This window comes from Arvicola amphibius, chromosome 6, assembly GCF_903992535.2.
Source record: "Arvicola amphibius chromosome 6, mArvAmp1.2, whole genome shotgun sequence".
NCBI classification, from domain to species: Eukaryota; Metazoa; Chordata; class Mammalia; order Rodentia; family Cricetidae; genus Arvicola; species Arvicola amphibius.
The window spans coordinates 101,301,999-101,327,352 of NC_052052.2; the positions used below are offsets into that span (position 1 = coordinate 101,301,999).

Sequence of the window (25,354 nt, forward strand, 5' to 3'; positions counted from 1 at the left end):
TCACCATAGAATTTCAACTCACCTGCCTGTCAGGAACTTAAGATTAAGATGTAGCTGCCTCTTAGACTGCCCTTGTTCATGGCAACTAACCTGGAGCTGGAGAGGTCCAGCTGCCAAAGTTTTTTTCCCAAATGTGCTGTTTTAGTTCATGGACAATGGGGAAATACTTGTGCATGTATAGGGGAAAGAGGAGATTCGCTCTGTTAAGAAAAAAGGAGACTGGGGATGGGAGATTATAAGAAGCAAAGTGAAGAAAAGCAACCTCTGAACCTTCAAGTCAAGTGCTGTCCCCTCCCACCCTGTCTCCTGCTTCTCCCCACCCCAGCCAGAGAGTACTGCAGAAGTCCCTGTGTATCCACAGCTCTTCGTTGTTGAAATGGCATGCTTGCCAGTAAAACTAGTCTTCGTTAGGCTGGTTTGGTTCTTAATATGAACTTTGTAGCTTTCATTCTAGCGGTGGTTTTCTAAGACTGATGCAGAGCTGGGACTCTGGTTTCATGTCTGCTGTTTGAGAAGGTAGTGTGAGGGCTGGAGAAATGGCTCAGCCATTGAAGGCTAGGCTCACAACCAAGAATATAAGAGAAAGTAGCATGAGTGTTCATCATGACTTGTCAGAGTCTTGTTATCCAAGATGACCCGGCCTCACAGTAGACAGGCCTGCCTTGGCAGAGCATTGTGTGCCCGTGTTCACACAGACCTTGCTACCAGGGACACAGCATGCACCTTACAAACAGAAGGCTGGATAATTAGATAAAGTCAGACCCCCAAATTCAGGATGTGAAAATTACTGAGTACATTTTCTTCTGGCACAGTTTGATGATAATTGTACATACTTCAAAATGCTGTCAAGGTAAATTTTTTTTCATTTTCTTTATAATTATTTTTTGCATGCTTTGGGAGTATATCATTCTTTCCTTTCATGCTTAGGAGAACTTCCAGGGGTGAATTCATCAGCTGGATCCAACTGTTGTACTTGTAACTGCCAGTCAACATTGCAGGCCATTCTCCAGGAACTCAGGACCATGAGGAAATTAATGCAGTTTCAAGCAGGTACAAAAATCAGCCCTCCAAATGCATCCTTTGATTGTGACTGTGTATCTGACATCTTCAGTTGTGTGTGTTGTCCTTTTGTTCCACACTCCTTCCCACCCTGCTATCTTGCTGTGCCTTTTCAAGTATTCATTTTCTCGACTTTTCAACAGCCTGTGATTTGTGTCTTATTTTTTTAGCAAATCAAACAAATTTTGTTATTGCCCCTAATACTGCTGTGAGGCTTATGCACATGAACTCAGCACACTTCATCCCATGATCTCCTGGTACTTCACAAATGCCAGTTAATTAAATTTTGGAATATCTTACGTGAGAGAGCCCTTCAGGAAATACAGGCTTCCCTGTTGAAGATGCTCAAGGACGTGAGCGAATGGAAAGTGGTGAGCCACCGGCCCTGCTAGTCACTTCTCGGCTCGCATCAGGATGCCGATGATCAGACAAACCTCGTATCTGTCTGCGTCCTTCATGTGACTCTGTTCTCTTTGTCATTGGCAAGGTGAACAATAGAACAGGGCATGTAGAATTGAAGATTGAATTCCCAGTTTCTCACTCTCTAGCTGGACGACCTCTAGGTCTCTCTGTTCTCACTTGTGAGTGGAGTGTTACTATCTAATTCACTCATGAGGTTGAGGTTGTTTTTAAATGGGAAGGAGATGGCAGCGGTGAATGAGATTTTGTAAGGTGGGATGATGCACACCTCAATATTCTTTTAAAGACCCCCACAGCACTTTGTAGAAGTTTGGAAGTCAAGGTTGAGTGGCTTATTTTCCAATCTTAACAATTAATAAGGAAATTGGAATTTTTCTTTTGTTACATATGCAAAAAATAACAAATCCCTCTTGACGGGGACACTGCTGGTTGTTGCTACCGTGGGAAAGCAGGGAAGCAGCCCAGCCCTGTGGTCACAGCGCTTCTGACTCTCCGCACCATCCTGCTCATGACGTCATCACTCAGAAAATGACTTGGTGCCAGCCGGTGCATTCTAGGAAAATGCTCACATTCTGTGATGTGGTCAGTACTTAGACATGTCAGTCACCCACAATCACATTTTTAGAGAAGCCATAGGGATTTCTGGGAAACATATTTTTAAGGACCAAATTGGGTCTTATCCCAAGGCAGAAATAAGTGTTTTGTCAAGTCAATAAGCACTTGACTCACCGCGTTCCACCTGATACTCTGGGTCCTTACCAGCCTGGCAGAGGCTGCCTCAGAAAGAAAGGTTACTCTGTTCTGTAGATGCTGTGCACAGGGAGGGAATTTGTTAGCCCTTAAGAAAATATGCATATGAAATTATAATGATTTATTTTGTTACTTAAGCTCCTTACTACTGAAATGGCAAACTACAAATTGCACCCCTGTAAATCCTTGGCTGGAGCCTTTTTAGAATCTATTAAGTAAATGCCATTTTGTCACCATGTTTTCTCTTCTGAACCTTTGCAGATTAGCGAGGCAAATGATTCCAGAGCTGTGGAGAACAAAAAGGATAAACTGGATAAATGACTCTTCATTTAATTTTCTTAAACTTAAAAATTCATGTTGTGCGGGCAGATTTACTTAAGGTTTATTGCCCATGAGACTTAGATTTAAATTCTATTTTGAAAGCTTCACCTTTATTTTACAGGAAGACGAGGACTTAGATCAAGCAGTTAAGATCTGAGTGCAGGAAGACTGAGCTCTTCCAAGACTTGCAAGAGAAGCAAGACTCAGTAACCCTATCTGAACAGCTAAAGCATTTCAGTGACTGAGCTTAGAAAGAGCTTGGGCCTGGGGGCTGCAGCCTAGCTGCTCCTTCTCAAGGTGCCTGGAGGCCATTTGACCCTGGGACAAGACAGACTAGCCTGGAGTGAAAATGCAGCCTTCTGCATGCGGAAATCTCTGGACAGTCCTTGCAGTGATACTCACACCCTGGCCCCACCGCTGGACAGTCCGACCCACTGAGTCCAGGACAGATTCTTAAGGCCCAGAAGTACTTTTCAAAATGCCACACTGATTTTAGTGGAGCCACAGTCACTAATCACCATATGTATAGCTAAACAAGGCCACTGTCCAGCTCGTTGCTCCCTAAACTTGGAAATTACCTTCTAATACAAAGATAAAGATACTTGGATCAGTATAAATAGTCTTGATTTCCAGACATATAGAAAATAAGTAAAAGGAAGTACGCTGTGTTGCTGCCCATTTAAAGGCCTGGTTTTCATGTGGCTTAGGTTTATACGTTTCTTTCTGTTCAAAAGAAAAACGGCAGGCACTCCTATGGTTTTACTTAGGAAGCCATGTTGATAGAGGAACATTTGATACAAATTGAAGCTGTATTTTCCTATTTTACTTTCCATCAGAGTGGTTGATAAATTCTCCTTCTCAGAGTATCCCTGTGAAAAGTAAACTTGCCGTCTCGGATTCCTGAAGTATGTGTTCATTGTGAACACATGTCATTGTACTGTTTGTAGATTTGTTAATGTACTTGACTTGCTCACAACTATGTCATTCCTACTTTCTGTTGAACACAGTGCACCGGAGATAGTTAACATGCAGAGGATACTTGATGAGGAAAGAAAGCCTTGGCAGGATTAAGTGACTAACACTACTTTCCCATGTACTCACCCCGCCTGTTCTAGATAGATTCCTTCCACACTGTTTCTTTCAACCAGTCTTACCCAAATGGTCATCATTTCAGCCCTTGTAGACTGTAACTGATCAGCTGAACTCCCAGAGACATTAGAGGTTTTGCCGGAATGAGCTTACCAGCTTAAATTTATACCTAGATTTAAGTTCTGGAGTTCTTATTTCAACATGTCAACATGATTCACGAAGCCATATTTTCCCATCGCTCAACCCTTTCCTTCCATCGAAGCCAGGATGCTGTGATGGTCTGATGATTCACAGTGTTCAGAGTGAGTTTTCTCCTGGATGACGCTCTGCTGTTAGGATTGTAAGGTGTCTGTCCCTCGCTGCCTCTGCAGCCCTGCGGTGCAGTGAGATCTATCTATCCGTGCTTCACCCTGAGGGAGCCTCCCTTCACTGTCCGTTTGTAAATCACAGAGACAGAGCCGGGTAGGTTTGCCTCAGACACAGTGCCTGTACCATATTTGTGTTTATTGTCCACAGTTGGAACACAAAACAGACAACAACCCCCAATTTCCCTTATATGCTCCCAGCGAACCGCTGTCTCACGCAAGAGAAATAAGAAGAAAAAGGTGCTCCCAAAGACTATGGAACCTGTGACTGTGAAACCAAAGCCCGGTCCATGGGAAGGTGAGAAGAAGCCTGCAGCCGTGGCCGCGAGGCCATCTGGTCTCCAAGCCACAGAGCACACCTCCAGTGAGGAGAGCCACGTCCTGGGATTTGGCATTGTTCTCGAATCGCCTTCCTCAGATGTAAGTTGATATATTTTTTGGCTGCCGACCAAGCTGATAGAAGTCTTAGGAAGCTTATAGTATTAAGACACCTTCCATCTAGCTAGTTCTGCCCCAAACAAGTAGAGACACTTGGAGTTATGCAGAAGGGAAGAGGGAGAGAAGACTAGTCAGAAGCCCCTGCCTGGGCCTTCCTTCTCTGAGAAGTGTAGATGTCCTCCCTTATTCAAAGGCATTCTGTCTGTTATCTCCGAAAGAAGGCTGTGCTGTAAATAATCTGCTCGCTAATTTCTTTAAGATTTTTAATTTCCACGTGGCAGTTTTCAATTTCCTCAGTGTAGAAAATAAAAAGAACATAATTAAATCCTTTGTAGATGGGCATAAATGAACACAGAAGCACGCAGATAAGGTCACACCTTTGAGGAAACACAAACTAAGACTAAAAAGGAGCAGTGGTGCTAATTCTGTTTTATAGATGCCAGCCACACCGCTAATTAGGTGGCAGTGTCGTGCCATTTACTCCGCGTAATGATAGGTTAGCGCTCTGCAAAGGTTTGCTATTTTAATATCGTAGCTAGAGTGTGGTTGTGGTCTAGGATGGTAGATTACATCTGAGCTATCCGTCTGACTTGCTGTTTTATATTCATGGGACCATAAACGAATTTCTGTCATAATGTGCTGAATTTGCAGCTGCAGTCTCTACTTACAGTGTCTTTATCTAAAGTACATTTATGTTGAGAACCCCAACTTGTTGGCAGAGTTCTTAAAATAAACAAGAAAAAGTGATTCATTATTAGCAGATTGCATAGGATGAGGCTCCTGCTGAGACCTCCCACAGAGTCCTATAGGATTGGAATTTGGCCTTGCCTTCCAAACTTTAACTAAGAAACAAATTGCTAATTTTTTAAAAGTAGTCTATTTGAATTATAGGAAGACAGTTTGCTACCATAGATCTACATTTTGGTCTTGAATGAAGAGATGCAAGGAAAATAATTATCTCGCTATGTTTTCAAATTAGAAAACCCGTAGCACTTCCCTGCAATTCTCAGTGTTAAAAGAGGCATTTTGTTTTCATCATAAGTATATGCTACAACCATTAAGCTCTTCTAAATTAATATTTAATTTACAAAATCCTTTGTGGTAATGAGGTTCTGTATGGGGCCAGTTCCCTCATTTGATGGTGTCATGTCATCACTGCAGCTAAGGCCTGGTTCAAGTCCTAGTAAATCACATATTTGAAAACAGGAATATTATTCCACAAAATACAGTGAAGCTGTTTTTGACACACTCTCATATTTTCCTTAGATTTCTTTCCTGATAAAGACATTGATAGTAAGAGCAGTAATTGAGACTAGGTCATCTCCTATGTAGGTGTGTCTAGTGCCATTGAAAACAGAACTCTCCCTCTTTTATTGTTATGTTCCAAGTGTATTGTAGCTATAAATGGAGGTCTGGTAAAGACCCTGTGTATATTTACAAAATAGAATAGAGTATTATTTTTCCCAACATCAGTGTTTTTTTATGTAATACATAAAAACAATTTACATTTTATTCATGGCCATTTTTAGTAACAAGAGCTACTAAATTTGATTAAGCACATGCGGCACTGTTTGTGAAAACTCAGGTGCTAATTGTCTTTGGACGGTAGCGGGATTCTGAAACAAAGCGGGCAGCTGTGAGGATGTCATCTCCACAGGACTCATCTGATAGCACCGTTTGATTGACCTCTCCTCTCCGGTGGAAACTGAACCTGCACCAGGAGAACTTGGCTGCGGAAATGCTGTCCATGGATGGTGCTCACAGGCATTCATGAGGCTGGGCAGCGCAATTCCTGGGATGAGTGGTGGGGCTTGAATCCCCTCAAATGGACGCTGTGTGCTAAAGTAACCAACTCAGGTCCCTTCCTAATCTTTTACTATTTCTTAGCTATGAGACCATAAAGTTTTTAATAGAAGTATAGAGAAAATAAATAATCTAATTTTTGTAGCAATTATTCTATAAAATAAGTTGGAAAAAATATAAGGAGATAGGAATTTATTTGAAATGGTCTCTGAAAAGTCCTCAGTGTTCAGAGGACCAAGGCAGAGGGCATTTTGTCCCTTGTTTCTAGAATAGCTGACTGACTGGAAAAGTAGAATGCTTCCTGGAGCAAAACCTTGATGTGGCACATGAAGTACCTTCCATTTCCCCTTGGGGGCAGTAGGGAGCCAGTGCGAGTTCCACGTAGAGCAACAGTCCGCCCACTGGCCCTTTGGAGCAGGGTGGCTGGAGTCAAAGTATGGATGGCAGACCGCTGAAGAAAGGAAATACTAGAGCAGTGATTCTCAGCTTGTGGTTCATGACCCCTTGGGAGGTTGAACGACCCTTTTACAGGGGTCAACTAAGACCATCAGAAAACAGAGATATTTGCGCTATGGTTCATAACAGTAGCAAAATTACAGTTATGAAGTAGCAACAAAAATAATTTTATGGTTGGAGTGACCACAGCATGCTGAACTGTATTGAAGGGTCGTAGAGTAGGAAGGTTCAGAACCACTGGGCTAGAGTCTGGGCAAACAGGAAGAAGATCCCTATAGTTATCCAGGCAGGAGTAATAAGCCTGAAAGTGAAGTGAGGGCCATGGAGAAAGAATTGGTTGCTGAAGGCAAAAGCAAACCCCTGATCTTTGTCTTGAGAAGTGGGGGAGGGGGCTGTTTTATCAGCAGCTTTACCCAAGGTAGGAAAAACGAGCACAAAGCTGGCTTTCTGTTCTGGTAGGAAGGAAAAGACAGTTTAGTATTCTCGAATATTTAGACCCTGTAGCCCAGGAGAAAGATTAGCGTTGAGCATCACACCTCTGCTAATTGCTAAATTTAAAAGAAACTGAATTATTTTTGAAGATTTACAATGTAATAAGTTACTCCTTTTACATTAACTTGTCCTGTCACATGAATGCGACTGTGTGTACTCGTAGCACAAACCCAGATGTAAGAGTCCATGTGGGTCGTGGATCACTAGGGACTCACATCTTCTGAGTGATGACTGTCCCTTCTCAAATCCAAGACTGCACGAAGTTCCAACCAAGGCCCTCTGAAATGTCAGTGCATTTAATGATATATCATATATGGGAAAATCTTGTTGCAATGCCTTGCATATAAAAGGTACTTAATAAATGCAAGTTACTTAATCTACAAATGATGAAATATTTACTCATGCATGAAACACCTTGTATAAAATAAACTTAAAAAACGTTGGGGTCCAGATTTTGGCTTCAATGAGAGCCCACTCCCCAGTATAACTGCCACTTACTTGCTCTTGTCTCTGCCTCAGACATGTCAGGGCTCCAGTCCAATTTGAGAAATTTTCCTTTCCGGAAGCTTCTGTGTCGTCGTTGTTTTTCTTCGTTATTTTCATGATTTTATACCTTTCCCCGATCCTCAAGAGCAGGTCCTGTATTATGAGTAGTAATTCTCATGTGACATCCCGTGTGAAATACGTCATCTCATTTAGTCCTCACTCTTGGAGGGCTTCTTACTGTTTTCTTCTGTAAGGGAAGCTGCGCAAGAGGACAGGTCAGAGTCAAACTAAGGCTCCACTCGAGGTGTCCGCTCCCCTTGTTCACTATGGAAAAGGCTTTGGGTGCCCATCCAAATATACTTCCTTCTTTCGATTTTTAATTTTTTAATGAGTATTTTGACCTTGTGTATGTCTGTGCACCCTGTGCATGCCTGGTGCCCATGGAGGCCAGAAGAAACTCTTGGGCTCCCTGAATTGGAGTTACAGATGGTTGTGAACCTCCTTGTTGAGCCCCAGTCCTCTGGAAAAGCATCCAGTGTTCTTCTGAAGCACCGAGCCATCTTTCCAGTCCTCAGGCACAGTTCCTGGACATCGCAAGCACTCGTAACTCTATGACTGACCATTATATGAAAGAGGCCAAGTGGTTAGACTGAGTTTTTTAAAATTCTGTCTACTTGGCACTTTCTTAGGGGGAACGTAAGTGGTTAATGAGCAGGCTGCTGACTTAGGGTCTCAGCTGTGTGACCCTGAGCAAGTGAACCCTGGTCCTCACTCACCATCCTCCCTATAGTGGGGATAATGATGCTTTCCTCACAGAGCTGGCCTCCTGGAAGAATTAACGAAGCCTTCCATGTAAAGCACTTAGACCAGCGCCTGGCACATTTTAAGCACTCAATAAATAATGGTTCTTTTTTTAACCTTACTGTTCCTACCTAAGTACCTTTAGAGGAACAAATGTAAATACAGTTAAGTAAATTTAGCTGTCTGTAAATGATCAGACGCACATGAACAAATAACGCTTTGGAGGAGGAAACAGCTAAGGGGTGGGGGGCTTCACGTGTGCAGCATGGTTATTTGACCCTTTTAAAATTAGCACTTAAATAGAATTCAGACCTAAATTACACAGAGGCAAAACCCGAAACCAATTCTGAGGTTCAAATACATTATCTAATTCTTTTTTCCTGAATCCACAGCGCAATGCACTGTTAGTACCGAGACAAACAGTTGCTCGTTTCTTATAGCTATTGCTTTTCAACACTGGGTCTGTTGATATGTTGTCTCTTAGGGCAGGTATACCTGAACCACCTTAGCATTCTTTCTGTTGATGCTGACTTCTGTTTTGTTTTATATGCTTTGCTTTACTGAACCACTAAGTCAAGCTTTAAAACGATTTCATAAATTTTAATCATATAGAAAATGTTTTTATTTGATGGAGTTATTATAAATATTCTCCAGCTTTCTCCCTCCTTCTGTGCCTGCTCTTGCCCAGAGACCGCCTATGCACCTCCCACAATAAACCTCCCACATGAAAGTAAATAAATAGTAAATACTCTCCAGTAACTCTAGATTGCAAAAATTCTAAGTTAACAGAAGACAAATGATGAATATTCATCAGTTTAAGATAATTTGGTTAATCCTGATTTTGTATGCTTCTTAAATAATTTTAAGTGCATTGGTGCCTTCAACAAAAATAGCTCCTTAATTCAGAGTGCTTTCTTGATACCATATTATCTCAATAGATAAAATGTTCTGCTAGGATCAGTTAAGGGAAATCATTATTCCATCTCCTCATTGACACAAAAGCCTGTGTGAGAGAGCCCAAGTTTCAATGGCAGGCTACCTGGGTTCAGATCCTTGCCTCATCTAGTAGTTGGATGGACTTTTAACAAGTTACTCAGTTTCCCTGGGCCTTGGAATAATGATGGTAACCACTTCATAGAAGAAGAAAATTTAGAAAATTGATGTATTCTTTGTTATTCTAGGGCAAGCGTACTCAAGGTTGTTGACCTGGCTGTAGAACAACTCTTTCACAGGGTCACATATCAGATACCCTGCCTATCAGACATTTACATTACAATTACAACAGTAGCAAAATTAGAGTTATGGAGTAGCAATGAAATAATTTTGTGATGGGTGGGTCACCCCATGACGAACTGATTAAAGGGTCGCAGTCTTATGAAGAGGCCTAGGATATAGTAAGTAACAAACAAATATCGATTATATCACCATTTTCAGGGTGCTTAAAGAGAACATAATAGTCTTTGCTCTTTAAGGAGCAGAGGGAGAAATCACAAGCAGCCCTTGCAGTATTGTAGGATATAGCCCCATCACAGGCAGGCAGAATGCCTCCAGAAAACTGGGAAGAGTGGGACTTCGCCACCTGGAAGGTCAAAGACAAGAGTCTCAACATGACCTCTTCTCAGAGGAGCAATTCCAGTGGAGTCGGGGGAGAAGAAGCGCCACTGTGGTGTTAAAATCTTACATATTGTCCATTTAGTTCAATCATCTTTAACATAAATCAGAACTTAATGTTCAGAATCGTGAATTTATTGCCTGAGAAGGAAAGGCTCAGCACGTCTCTGAAAGGCTAGAAACTCTCATTATGCAAATGCATGAAGAAACCAAATTGTATTATCTTTTCTAAAATTCTTAATTCTACCAGAATTCTATCAAAGAAACTTAAGAGAATTAGAACGTTAATGATTTCTTTTCATCCTAGTCAGTATTAAATGTGAAATGTCTACTGTGATTATTACGCTTGCTTTTTCATAGAAATTTGGCTAAGCACTTTTTAATATCTCTCTTGCAGTATTGGTCTTTGATGGAGTATAGCCAGTGAGTTCTGTTCCATTAACACTGGGGAATCTGCACTAGCCACACCCTAGGCCACATCCGTGCTAGACTGCATAGCAATAGCAGACAGACTTGCTGAGCCAACCAGAGCAGACCCGACCCCAGTCTCAGCTCTTCATTGGTCAAGGGCTTTAAGGTAGCATTTTCAAAATGGTAGTAGTAAGTCTACCCAGAGCAGACTTGATTTGTGGGATATAGAATGTTAATTTTTCTTTAAAAGAAATGTAACAGTTATGAACAAAATAAAAACAAATGTTAGGGGTTTTATTTGTTTCAACTTTTTTCTTTCGTATGCTGAAATTCATTTTCCTAGAAATGCATCAAATACACTGCTAAATAAATAGGACAAAGGTCCATTATGTATTACGAACAGACAAACTAACTGCTTCTTCTCAGCGTCATTGTCAGTCCTGTGTTACATCCTCAGCAGAATTCACCTCTTCTTTTGTAGTTTTCTTTAAGGTTCATCCTGAGCCGTTCAGAGCCTTACCAGCTGGCCTGACTGCCTGGTCCGCACCTTACATAACCCTCACACAACACGTGTGCCTGTAAATGTGGGCTTTGAACAACATAGAACTTGAAAATCTTTGTGTACCATTTATTAATTTACAGTTGAAAATCTGGAACTAATGCCCAACATAAGCATCTGTGCATGTCTTCCTCTTAACAAATGACCATATGTAACTTGTTAAATGTCTTACTATAATTTTTGTACTATTAATATCTTATAGAAAATAACCTGTATCCGATATATTCTAAGTGAATCATTTATATGCTTTCTTTAAGTATCTTATGATATGCTCACAGGGACTTTTGGGTGGCAGGGACAGGGGAGGTGCCTTTCCAGTTACCTGGCTGGAAAACCTATCACCTAAACTAGATCTTAACCCCAACTAAATCTAACCAAAAGGAACACCACACCAGAAATGCAGAGAAACAGCATAGTCAATGTAGCTGCCCTTAGTCCAGGGACATTTTCAAGAGCCATTAGGACGGAGCTGTTTTTGCTTCCAGAACATCATCGGTGTAAGATGAAATTGCGCTGGATAAGGGATTTCCAATACTGATATATTGACCTCAGTGGCGGAGGCATGTAAAGTAAGTAAAACACTGCATAGTAGGAATCCGTAGTGAACCCTAAAAATAATTTCTGTAAACATTGTAAATTGTGCCCATAATTTGGATGTCATCATTTAAACATCATCTTATTTCTATAACACTAGACTCTGCAAATTAGTATATTAGCTATCTCTCTTGGCCTGAGCATCAAATAATAAATCTGTCAAGGAAAGTCTAGAGTTTTTTAATGATGCTTATTTAAAACAGTGTTTGTTTTATAACTATTATCAGTAAATAGATCTCATTTAAACCGAAGCCAATAAACAAAAAGGGATAATGATTCTACAACTACAGAAAGTGTTTTAACCTGCTTTTAAATATATGCGCAGAGTTGTGGTTCATTACATGGTAATAATGTACTATGATTGTGCTTATAAAGTAGAATAAATGGCAAGGTTTCATAGTGAAAACAAGATAATTAGTATCATGTTTTCTTCATGTTTTGCAGCATTAAGCTAGTCCTCCCCCTCTTCTTTTTTCTTTAAAGGGATTAGTGCTTTGTGGCAACATTAAACATGTGTTAGTGTTCTGTTGTTACCTGCTAACAAGTCTGAATAGAGGCAGGGAAGAACAGGGAGGAGCTAGCTCAGCCACCCTTGCCCTGAGCAGTTAACCAGACTTCTTACTCCTCCATAAGGTCCTTACTTGCAAGTGTATGAGTTCATGTTCCTTGAATTGGAAAGATCAGCTCCAAACAATAGTGTTGGCCTGGCAGTGGGAGAATAGAAAGCAATGGCAGTTTCTGTCCTCGATGGCCCCTCTGCAGTCACACACCATGGGATTGCAATGGCACAGAGGTCTTGGTTCCACAGAGACCTCCAGATATCTACTTATAGGCATCATAGAAGGTGTCACAAATAATAAGTATATTGCAGCCTACTAAATCTTGTCTTCCAGGCCCTATTAGAGTATTATCCCACTCCTTTCTCAGCCTCTGGCATCCCCTTCCTCCACAGCTCCAGGAGCCAGTCCTGCCTGATGTTAGCTCTAACTGCCTTTGCTCAGAACCTCTCGGGGTTCTCCTTATCATGCAGTGTGTGTGTGATGTGAGTCTCAGCTGTAGAGCCAACCTTGAATCCTTTCCCACAGAAGGTTCTTTTTTTTTCTTTTTTTTTTTTTTTTTTTTTTTTTTTTTTTTTTGGTTTTTCGAGACAGGGTTTTCTCTGCAGCTTTTTTTTTAGAGCCTGTCCTGGAACTAGCTCTTGTAGACCAGGCTGGCCTCGAACTCACAGAGATCCGCCTGCCTCTGCCTCCCGAGTGCTGGGATTAAAGGCGTGCGCCACCACTGCCCGGCCCCACAGAAGGTTCTTAAGAAGAAGGTTCTGAACTAGGTGCTCAGTTTTCTCCAAGTCTTCTCCTCCTGGAGCCAGCACAATCATTCTAAGACACTGGTGTGAGCCTAGTCACAGCGTGAGACTTGTAGACCACTTCCTCTATAGTGGGAATAGCAAACTCTGACCTAGTAACTGTGCTGAATTCCTATGTAGCATTTTGTTTATTCTGGTACACATCTGTTGGATGCCAACTGGATTCTTGTGCATCCCAAGTAAATCAAACACATTTCATAGACATACTCTGCAGGCCTTAGAAGGGAGTACCTGTTCTGACTGGTGTTTGATTCAGGTCAGCGTTTCTAAAGCTAGGGTCCCAGTCCTCCAGAGGAAATTCTGAGTCTCAGAAGTCGGGTGACTTGAGTTTTAAGCACCAGATTAGTGGTATCAGAATCCAATCCAGAGTTACATTAATAAGTTGCAGGCCTTTCCCTCTCCTCTCTCACAACTGAAGAACTCCTGTTCACTCAAGGTGGTCAAATAGCTGCAGGATACACTTGGAAGGGTTGTGTGTGTGTGTGTGTGTGTGTGTGTGTGTGTGTGTGTGTGTTCTACATGATCCTGGAATTCTATTAAAACTCTGGGGTTAGCTCATTTAGAATTAAAGTTCATAGGATATACAAAATAAAATTTTAATTCTGAATAAAATCTCATATCAGCCTTTTGATGGTAAAAGTCTCTCCATCCTAACAGTTCCACATTGGATCACTTGACAAGTGTTTGCTGAGTGCTTGCTGTATGTGCCCGTTCTGTTGCAGGAATTAGGATTCAGCCTCTCGCTCCTGTCAAGCTCCTCTAGACCTTTGACCAGCAAGCAGCAAGACGCAAAAGTCAGGGGGAAATCTGACAGCACTGTTCTTGCAGTGATATTTACCAGGCATTCAGAAACCAAACATTAAATGGCAAAGTGGAGCAGAAGAATGAGATAAGTTTCTGGATAATTCAGTCCAGAATTTCTTTTACAAGGGCCAACGCCCAAGCACCTTCCTTAGTTGTCTGAATGATAATAGGCCATGTTCTGAACACTCTTCACTCTATAGGATGCTGAGCATTTGACATAGCAGGACAAGCAAAAAGAGTAACTTCAGTTTATCAGGAGAGAAACTGACCCCAGATCCTCACGTCTAAGGGGACTGCTTTTCAGGGTTGCAGATAGGACAGTTAGGGATGAGCTGGGATTGTATATACAACTTGGGTAAGTAGGACATTCCTTTCATTTTGATTAGATCTATCAAGTGCAGTTTTCATATTGAAATTACATAGATATAATGTAAATATTAAAATAATTTAGATTATGGCTAATGAAATTTCAAGTTTACTAAGTACCTACCATGTACTAGGCACACAGATACAAAGCATAATATAATAAATACTAACGTGCTCATGTTAAACAATAAGCAGCAACAGTGCATGGCTACCCCTGTGGGCAGAAAGGAGCTAGGAAAAGCTCTGAGAAGAAAATGCTATGAGCAGAAGTGCAAGGTGAAAAGGCAGGTTGCAGACATCCAGGATGTTCTCTGAAGGCATCCTGTAGGACTTCAGAAGTTCTTGATAAGCACTGAAGCCCATGCAGCAGTTTGCCAACGTGTGCCGGGACATTGCTCCCTCAAGTAAGTGTGGGGGTAGATTGAAACTGGAACCAGCTGCCATTTTTATTTTGCATTATCACTGATGTGGGATGCCCTTCTGTATATGTGTTGCTTTTATTGGTTAACGAATAAAGCTTCTTTGGCCTATGGCAGGGCAGAATATAGCCAGGCTGGAAGGGATAGAGAGAGAGGGTAGGCGTAGTCAAGGAGATGCTTCTTGAGCAAGAGGGAACAAACCATGAGCCTCGTAGTAAAATATAAAATAATAGAAATGGGTTAACTTAAGATATAAGAGTTAGTAATAAGAAACCTGAGCTAATAGGCCAGTGTTGTAATTAATATAGCTTCTGTGTGAATATTCAAATCAGAGAGGCCAGGAAATGAACGAGCAGTCTCGGGTTACATATACTTTATGTAAGTTTTCATTGTGGTAAAATGAAATTTATAGCTAATAGAAGGAGCAGGGGACCTGTAGGGGTGGTCCTATATTTGTCACCTTAAGTAAAAGAAATTATTTGGCATTTGAATTATTTTGAAGTCATTTTTGGTACAGTCTCTTTAGGTCTTGGTTTCTTCATTTGCAAAATGCGGGATTTGCATGTAGGTAATTCATGTCTCCTTAGTTAAAGAATTGTATTACTGTGTATTATCCAGCCTCCTGAAATGTTTGTATGACTAGAGATGTGTTTTCAGTGTGTACTTGGATAAGACTTACTATTGGAATTGCAGCATCCCATTTTGTAAATTATAAGTGGTCATTGATTTTATAAGTTGTAATTCAGCACACATAACTGAGACTGTATAATTTACTAGATACAGACATGTTAGCAGCAACTGGTGTTCTTGTCGTACTTGTGCCCAAAGTAAAATGTTTCACGTCTTGCTTTTAATGAAATATTTCTCTTCTTTTGGTAGCCAGAAGTGCAACTTGCTGAAGGCTTTGATGTGTTTATGCCTAAATCTCAGCTGGACTCTATATTGTCAAACTACACTCGCTCAGGAAGCCTTCTGTTTAGAAAACTGGTGTGTGCATTTTTTGATGACAAGACTTTGGCTAACTCCTTACCCAATGGGAAGAGGAAAAGAGGACTCAATGACAACCGGAAAGGACTAGACCAAAACATTGTGGGTGCAATAAAAGGTTGGTCTGCGTCATTTCATGTTATGGGTGCTTTGTTGAATTTTGCCTTCATTCCATTGAGGCGCGGGTAAAATGGTGCCGAGCTAACGAGAGGTTAATTTGATTTGCTGTTAGCAACTCACCTGTGGAGTCACACGTGGGTGTGACTCTTGTGTGTAAGCTCTGTAAATTCCTACCCCAGATACCACTAGAATACCACTCACGGTAATAGTAATTGCTGAACTCATAACTTCAGAGCCAGTTTTATCTGCTGCAGAACCAAAAAGACATGGGAAGTGAAAGTATTTTTTTCTAATAATTTTCAAGAACTTCATTAAAATATGATTTTTGGCAAAATTTAAAATTAATTTTTTTTTCTAGACAGGGTTTCTCTGTGTATCTCCGGCTGTCTTGGATCTCACTCTGTATATTAGGCTGGCCTCGAATTCACAGAGGTCTGGCTCCCTTTGCCTCTGAGTGCTGGGATTAAAGGCATGCACCATCACTGCCTGGCTAAAATTAAATTTTTAAGTGTAAATAAAACTGTGGCATTGGTTTTATAAATAAAGGAGTACGTTTTGAAAGTTCAGAAACTGTTATCGGGACATTGCATTTGGAGGTATTTTAAGTACAAAGTCACCTGCTGTCCCTCCCCACACATTCCTAGCCAGCTTAGCTCCTTTTGTGATGTGCAGTTCTTTTTGTCACATGGATGCCAGCTGTGGTCCTTCCGCTTTACCGCCTTTGAACATGCGTCTGTATTCCACCCTGGTTTGGGAGGCATATATGGATATGTATGTTTTCGTCCCTGGCCACTTCCACATCTTAAACCTAGCTCTTCACTATTCAGTATGTGTATTCAGAACTCTGATGACTGTTACTTTAGGAAGAGAAGTCTTTAGAAATGTTACTCTTTTTGAAATGTTATTGTTAAAAAGAATATTCTCTGAGTCTCATTAAACACTGCACTGAAAATGAAACCTTAAACTTAAACTCAGATATCCGAATGTTCTTCACTGGCTCAGCTCTGCTTGGTCATGATTGTCAGTGAGACTGACTCAGAGCTTTCCCTGCCTCGTCTGTTGGCCATTATCTTGCAGAATGAGTAAATGAATTCAATAATGTTTAAATGATACTTGGAAATTCACAATTAACTTTACAAAATAATCCAATTTTTAAATGGAGCTAGCAAGTACCAGACACCCTATGTTCACGGCCAGAAGGACATCACCTTCATTAACAGGAATTTCTCATAGTCCATCAAAATTTCTTTCACTTAAAGTGACAGTTGAGTTCTATTAAATAGAAAGTGCCACAGAGCATCCTAGTCTCTGCCACTTACGAAGAGAATGATTCAGCCTGCAGTGACACTATAAACAAGATTGTAGAATTTGGAAACAAGTCAGTGATGTAACTAGGACTCACTGGCAGTGGAGAAGGGTCTGGCTGCGGATGCATTTCTGAAATACACGTAGGAATTGGTTTGATTTTACTGTTGTTTTTTTTTTTTTTTCCAGAACAGCAGATTAACATTATAAAGGCACTTTGAAATTGGGGAACTGTAAGTGACCATATTTCATGATAGTGACATTAGAAGAGCCAGCTTAATAATAGATGGTAATGAAATACATCATTACAGGTAGACTGATACATCAGACAAGGCTTTAAGAATCTGTTACAAAGTAGACTAGACATCAGACAAGAGTTTCAAAATACACTACAAATGCTAAAAGAAGGTGTGCCTTAATTTTTCCAAGCTCTACATTTATCTATCACTAAATATGGCAACAAGGCCCCTACTCCTAGTACAAATTAAGCAAATTATTCTAATCAAATAGCTCAAAATTCCCATATACTACTTTTATTATTTAAAACTGTGTTCTGGCTTTGTTCTGTTGCTGTGGCAAAATGCCTATCTAATTATAGACATATTTTGACTTCTTTTCCCAATTAAAAAAAATAACTTATCCTGATAAAAATCAGATTCATAATAACTTTCAGAAAACTGGAAAGCTTCCTTCCCACTTCAGAGACTACCCCGTGTCTTCCTGTAGTCTTTATTAGGCTGTGAAAGTGGCATCTGCCTGCTTTGTAAGACATTTTATTTCCTTATCTTACCTGATTTCTTACTAGGTCCTTAGAAACAAGCTTTGTCCTCAGTGTCGGTGTCACCTGTGTCACTCGCAGGGACTCAAGGGCGTGCCTGCCGAGTGTGCTGATCTCCCGGTGACTCCAGCTCAGGGCACCTGGCGCAGCACCCGGGCAGCGCAGCACCCGGGCGGCTTTGCCACAGCTTCCCTCGGGTGCCTTAAGACAGGCCGCCAGGAGAAGTCATTGTCGTCATGTCCATGTGGCTCCCTCCTAGTTTTACTTCAGGTCGTAGAAGAGGACTAGAGAGTGACCTCACGCCTGAACAGTAACACGCTAGCACCAGTTCTTTAAGCCCGCTGAGCTCAGCCCCAAGTCATCTCTCCTAAGAAGAATGGGTAGAAGCTTCTGGGTCCCATTGGGTGGGGGTATTCGCTCTTCTTTCCGTGCACACCTGCCCTCTCTGCCTGCCTGCCATCCGCTAATTTTATAGACTCAGTCGTTGACTTTGAATGGGGTAGAGGCAGCAGTCCCCTCCTCTGCACGCTGAGTGAGGGAGTAGACAGGCTTTTGTTTTTCATCTTGACTTGTGCTTGAGTTCATTAGCATAATAGGTTTGGTGCTAAGTATTTTTCTGCCTTCTCATAACCAGTTTGGAATGAACACACCAAAATATACTTGCAAATGTCTAATAAGTTTATCTAATAAATTCCTAATGAACTGACAGAGTGAGAGAGTGGAAACAAAACTGATTGTAATTAATATAAGTCTCTTAAGCTCCCCCATACATCTTTCTTTGCCATGTTTTTCTCTAGATGGTTTTAGTGTTTATGTTACAAATGATTTTTGGAAGTAGATGTTATTGAAGGTCCTACAGGATAACTATTTCTAGTTTTTTCTTATTGTCAGTAGAGATAGAGAAGCGTTCTCCTAACTAGAATCCTTGAGTCTGAGTTATCTGGAGAAGTGGTAAAATGCTTTCTTCTTACACAGCAATCCCAAAACTATTTGGATTGCTGTTGTCGCTGTCTCATATTTGAGAATGATTTTTGTGTACATTTAGTACGCATTACTCCTTACTTTTTCCCCTACGAAATAGTGAACCAGCTGTATATTATTTTGAAAAGTCCTATAAACTTGGAAGAGACAAATGGTTAATTTTATATTTATATAGCAGTGAAGTAGCAAAAGTGATTAATTAAAATACCCATTTTAAAATGACAACAATCTGTAAAATGCCTATTAGTAGAAACAGAAATGTTATGGGAATTACATATATTGATTTACATATATTGAGCCATCCTTGCATCTCTGGGATGAAGCCAACTTAATCATGGTAGATGATCTTTTTTTATGTGTTCTTAGATTCACTTTGCAATTTGTCTTAGTTAAGGTTTTTATTGTTATGAAGAGACACCATGACCACAACAACTCTTATAAAGAAAAACATTTAATGGGGACAGTTTCAGAGGTTTAGTTCATTGTCATCATGGTGGGACATGGTGGCATGCAGACAGGCATGGTGCTGGAGAAGGAACTGAGAGACCTACATCTTACAGGCAACAGGGAAGTGGTCTGAGACACTGGGCAGTATCTTGAGCATATATGAGACCTCAAAGCCCATCCCCACAGTGACAGACTTTCTCCAACAAGGTCGCAGCTACTTCAACAAAACCACACCTTCTAGTAGTGCCACTTCCTATAAGCTTTTATGGGGGTCAGTTACATTCAGACTACCACATTCTACTCCCTGGCCCCTGTAAGCTTGTAACAGTATCATAATGCGTTCAGTCCAACTTCAGAAGTCCTCATAGTCTATCACAGTCTCAACAATGTTTAAAAATCCAAAGTTCAAAGTCTCTTCTGAGATTCATGCAATTTCTTAACTGTAATACCCTATAAAATCAAAAAAAAATCACATACTTCCAACATACATTACCATATACATTACCATTCCGAAATGTAGGGAAGGGAGCATGGTGAGGAAATACTGGACCGAAGCAGGACTAAAAACCAGCTGGGCAAACTCAGAACTTCTCATCTCCGTGTCTGATGTCAAAGTGCTCCTCTGAGCTCCGACTCCTTTCAGCTTTGTTGACTGCAACATATTTCTTTCTCTCGGGTTGGTTCCATGCCATGCTAGCAGCTCTCCTCAGCAGGTATCCACAGCTCTGATATTTCCAGCATCTTGTGGTCTCCAAGGTAATCCAGGTTTCAACTTCACAGCTTCACGAAATGACCTCTAGGCCTCCATTCACGGACACCCCTGACACATGCCTGGCCTCAGAAGCTTTCCTTAGTTGTGGAGGCAAATCCCATAGCCCCTTTCTTCTACCCTTAATTCCAGAACCACGTGGCCAAAACTGCCAAGTTCTGCTGCTTACTAGGACTTGAACATAGTCCCCTCTGTAATTACATCTTCACTGACTTTCTGTTTTCAGTGGTTTCCTTCACTGCCTAAGCTTGGCCATCATGAAACGGGATCTGTAGACCAGGCTGGCCTCAGACCCAGAGATCTGCCAGCTTCTGCCTTCCCAGTGCTGAGATTAAACGTGTGCACCACACCTGGCTCTAAATTTTTCTTTAGTTTCTTTCCACAAGTTGGAATCTTAGGATCTTGCCCTGAGGTCACCACCTCCCTTTCTTCCACTTCCTAATCTCTTTATCTCCTTGAATACAGGACTTAGCTCCATTCCACTTTCTAGTACTCCTTTTCTCCTCAAAACTTAACTTTTTGTAATTGTTACCACCAATATCCACTTGACAATCTATACTAGACTGTTTGAGATTTCCTCTGCAGATAGAATTAATCCAAAACTCTTCACTTTAGCCTCAGGCAGACTCTTTGGACAAGGGCTAAAGCAGGCATATTTTTTTTTTCTTACCAAAGCATCATAAGAATGATCTGTAGGGGCCGGGCGGTGGTGGCGCACGCCTTTAATCCCAGCACTCGGGAGGCAGAGGCAGGCGGATCTCTGAGTTCGAGGCCAGCCTGGTCTACAAGAGCTAGCTCCAGGACAGGCTCTAGAAACTACAGGGAAACCCTGTCTCGAAAAACCAAAAAAAAAAAAAAAAAAAAAAAAAAAAAAAAAAAAAAAAAAAAAAAAAAAAGAATGATCTGTAGGCCACATACTAATAGTCTTCTCTGGAACCCCTTCAGCCAGGCCCCACGGTTCATCAGGTCACACTCAACATCACTGTCTCCCATGCTCCTACTAGTATAACCCACTAAGCAGCACTTAAAGCGTTAACTGCTTCTCTAATCCACAATCCTGAAGTCCATATTTCTTCAAATGAAAGCATGGCCAGGCTTATCATCAATACTCCAGTCCCTGGTACCAACTTCTGTCTTAGGTAGGGTTTCTGTTGCTGTGAGTAGACACCATGGACCTCAGCAGCTCTTATGAAGAAAAATATTTAATTGGGTAGCTTACAGTTTCACAGATGTAGTCCATTATCATCATGGGGGAGACATGGTGGCAGACATGGTGCAGGTTCAGCAGGAGCTGAGAGTGGCCGAGTTACATCTTGATCCTGCAGGCAACAGGAGGTAAACTGAGACATGGGTGTTTCTTGAACATAGGTGAGACCCCCAAGCCCATTCCCATAGTGACGTATTTCCCCCAACAAGACCACCTCATAGTGCCACTCCCTGTGAGCTCATGGGGGCCAATCACATTCGAACTACCACACAAGCATTTTTTAAAGTTAGATTTATTTTATTTTCTTCTGAGTGTTTTGCCTGTGTGAGTGTATATATATGCACCACATGTGTGCAGTGCTTGTGAAAGCCAGGAGAGGGCCTCAGGACCCCTGGAACTGGAGTTTCAGATGGTGCTGGTAGGCAGGAAACACTCTTGACTGCCGAGCTTTCTCTCCAGCTCCAGTTTGCAGGTATTTTATTGATTTTATTTTCATCTCTGTTCGTCAGTGAGATTGATTTATAGCTTTGTTTTTTCTTGTGTGTCTATCTGGTTTCACGGTTGGTATTATGCAGCCTTCATAAAAGAAATCCAGACTCTAAGAGGAATTATACAAGGTGATATTTATTTTCTTAAATAAACTAGCTTTGACTGTCGTTCATTTTTTTAAAAATGCACGGGGGAAATAAGGTTATTAGGGGATGGTTAACAAAGCTTTTTGTGTGATAATTCTCCCCATGACAATATCTCAGAAGTAAAACATAAGCCTCTCTGTAGAGATGGTACTTTTTACATAATTTTATGTGTTAATAGGGACTTATATTTAATGATAGTCTTTTAAAAATTAATGGATAAGTATGAACTAGGGTATTGCTAATGAAAGGATCCTTAATTAGGGAAACCTCACCTGATGGTTAGGAAGGTAGAGCTCTTGTTTAGCATATGTGACACACTGGATTTAATCCCCAGAATAATAAACAAAACAAAACAAATAAATGAATAAAAACTTTATATTTTGAGCGGCAGGAAACACTTATCTCATTAGCTAGAGGCTTAGGGGCAGTGCTGGGTAAAGCTGAGTAGCTTAGATGGGAATCATTTTGGTTGTGTAGCCAAAACCTAGCGTGGGGGTTTGCACTCCATCTGCTTACTCACAGCAGGCTGTCCCTGCAAAGGTGTCATTAACCGCCCCCCCCCCTTAGTTTTTTCTGTGATGGGCTCAGCAGACCAGGCAGTTTGTCTTAAGAGTTACCCACATGTGGCATTGACTGTCTAGATGATCTTCAAAAACAGTTACAACAAAGCAATTTTTAGAACTCTAGTTATGATTTTTAATTAGTAGTAATCAGGTAAGACAGGTTTTGCTATGTAACTGGGCTGGAGTTTTGAATCTCCTTTCATTCAATTGATATCACTTATGTATGTCAAATGGAAGAGACGGTTGGTGCCCATCACACTACCCCCTTCAACAACCCTGGCCATTCTCCTGAGAGAGCAGCCCTGGTCTGTCTAGAGAGCCTCAAGGACTTAGAACTATGGAGGGACAGCTTATAGAGAGTGGTATTCCAAACATTTCAAAGTTAATGTCACTGTGTCACATGCTTTCCAGAAATGACCATCTAAACTCCACTTTAGTCCATGACTCTAGACATAGGCAGTCCAATCTGTTATTTAATAGGCTCTCTTATTTTCCACAGTTACTGCAAATAATTCGCTTTATGGTAAAATTAATTTAAAAAAAAACTTTGAGTATAGGCTGGATACAATTCTCTTTGACATATTTCTCTAGCTAATATACTATTTTAAAAATTTATTATTTGTTATTATATTTGACCTCAAAAGACTTCAATTAGTATGGACATGGAGTTTGTATCTGATTTATTCTTATTTTTTATGGTAACTTCTCTTTGTTCTCAGAACTCCATAAAATACTGGCTTCAATTTGTGTAGGTGGAGTTTTCCTATCCTACAGCCATTCTCAAATTACCACTCAGAGGCTTAATATTAATTACAAGTGCCCAGTCAATAGCTCAGGCTTATTACTAACTAGCTCGTACAATTGATTGGCTCTGTCACATGGTGGTACCTTTATTAGTATGGCACGTTCATTTCCTGCTTCCTCTGCATCTGGCTAGTGACTCCTCTAATTCTGCCCTTCTTTTTCCCATCATTCTTCTAGTTTGGTTGTTCTGCTCATAATTCCTGCCTGGTTACTGGCCAATCAACTTTTTATTAAACCAATCCAAGTGGAAATTCTTCACATTGTACAAAAGGATTACTCCACAGAAAGTTCACATATTCCTTAGGGTGATGATTTCTCTTTGTACAAGAGGACAGAGGCTATGACCTTTAAGTAAACTTACTTAACCTTCCACACCAGAGTGTCCGCTCTGACTCCAGAGTCCTTTTCTAGTTTATGTTCTTCATGGAGAAATGTTTGGAAATCAAGTATCTCATCCTTACAATTCTCTTAAAATTTAACATTTTGGATTCTTTGTAGAACTCTACTGGCGTTTTAAGAGAATCCGTCAGGTATTACTGATGCAAAGCATATTCAAAGTGAATTTCTAGTTAGACAATAGCTCTCCTTCCATTTATTTCCTGGATTCAAGGTAGGCCTTTTCCTGAAAATATTGAGAACGAATTCTCTGATGCTAGGAAAGAAAACAGAAGGTTGGTCCCTTCTCTAGTGAAAGAAACACTTCTAATACTTGCCAGTACATAGGACTGAATTTAACAAAAGCTCGAAAGCAAATACCGCATACAGCTTATCTCCCCAAGTTGTATGTAAATTAAATTCTTGATTAGATGTTAGGCAACAAGACCCAGTTAATGAATGCTTTGCTTCAAGAATCCTTTTGGAAGATGAGTGACCGGCTGCTAATTTGCCTGTTTGTGTTTTTATACACAAATCTGCATAAAAAAGGATATAACTATATAGCAGCTACAATATCACATTAGAAAGCTTGGCTCTTGTCTGGATCATTGAGATGGTTTTTTGTTTGTTTGGTTGGTTGGTTGGTTTTATTTTGGTGAGTTTAGTTGTTACTGGGCTTTAAAACTAGAGCTTTGTGGTTTCATGCGTGCTAGGCAAGCATTCTACCCCGAAGCTTCATCTGCAGCCTTCACCTAATTTTTGTATGCTGAACCCCAGCAGTCCTGCATGGGCAGCCCTAAATTTCCAGTTCCTTTCAGAGTGGTTGTCATATTTTGATGTGCATCAACATCTTCTATGGTGCTGGTTAAAAATCTAGGTCCTGGAGCTTGTTCTTTAAGATCAGTTCAGCAGATGTGGAACATCACCAGATCTTGATTTTGATCAGGTGACCACAGGGGATTCTGATTCTGGTTGTTTATAGCACACCAACTTCCCTGGAGAAGCTACACCCATGGTCAGGATTCTGATAGTCGTTTTAAATGTCAGCAGCACATATCCCAAGAAACATAGTTCCTCAGCTGTCCTTTAGAATGTCCAGTTTCCTGAAGCTTTCTTTCTCGTCTGGAGTAAATGACTTAACATTATGTTCACAATACTACTTCTTCCTTCTTTGAACTCAAGGGTTCTCTTTTTTGTTTTGTTTGAGACAAAGTTTCATGCTATAGCCCTGACTGGCCTGGAACTACATATGTAGACCAGACAGGCCTCCAATTTACAGAGATCTGAATGCTCTGTCTGCCTTGTACTGTGGCTTAAAGAGGATTTTTTTAAATCCTGTATTATACAAGGGTCCTGGCTTCAACACACTTGAAGTGACTCTCCAGGAGTGGACTAAGCAACACTGTCGTCAGCTTCACTACTTCACCAGGAAGAAAGGAAAGCAATTCCAGGTCAGATGAAGGAATCAGTGAATACACACAATAGTAGTCTTCCTGGTCTGAACATTACAATCTTGAAGAAAATGCGTTCTCCATCCTTGGCAGTCTGGTGACTGAGTTCCCTTGATTACATGTGAAGCACTTGTTCTGCCAACGCCTTCACCAAGCAGAGCGGTAGATTCTGTTGCTGTTCACACTTTGTGGAAGTTATGAGAGCAGCTTTCATAAACCTCATGACGCCATCCACATGCATGAGAATTCCTTTGATACCAAGCTCTGTGAGCCAGGAGGGGCGACATAAAGATGAGTAAGATCCTAGCGCCGGACCGTAAGGAGC

General features: G+C 40.9%; 1 protein-coding gene across 5 annotated transcripts in view; it reads left to right on the top strand.

Annotated features, from left to right (window-relative positions):
- Nucleotides 1-25,354, top strand: part of Bend7 (BEN domain containing 7) — an 84,171-nt gene that overhangs the window by 27,964 nt on the left and 30,853 nt on the right. For all 5 annotated transcript variants that reach the window (XM_038334701.2, XM_038334702.2, XM_038334704.2 and 2 more), the window contains 3 exons: nucleotides 928-1,050; nucleotides 4,156-4,424; nucleotides 15,487-15,712. In XM_038334701.2, the coding sequence (XP_038190629.1) occupies nucleotides 928-1,050; nucleotides 4,156-4,424; nucleotides 15,487-15,712 (618 nt within the window). The remainder of the gene's footprint in view (nucleotides 1-927; nucleotides 1,051-4,155; nucleotides 4,425-15,486; nucleotides 15,713-25,354) is intronic.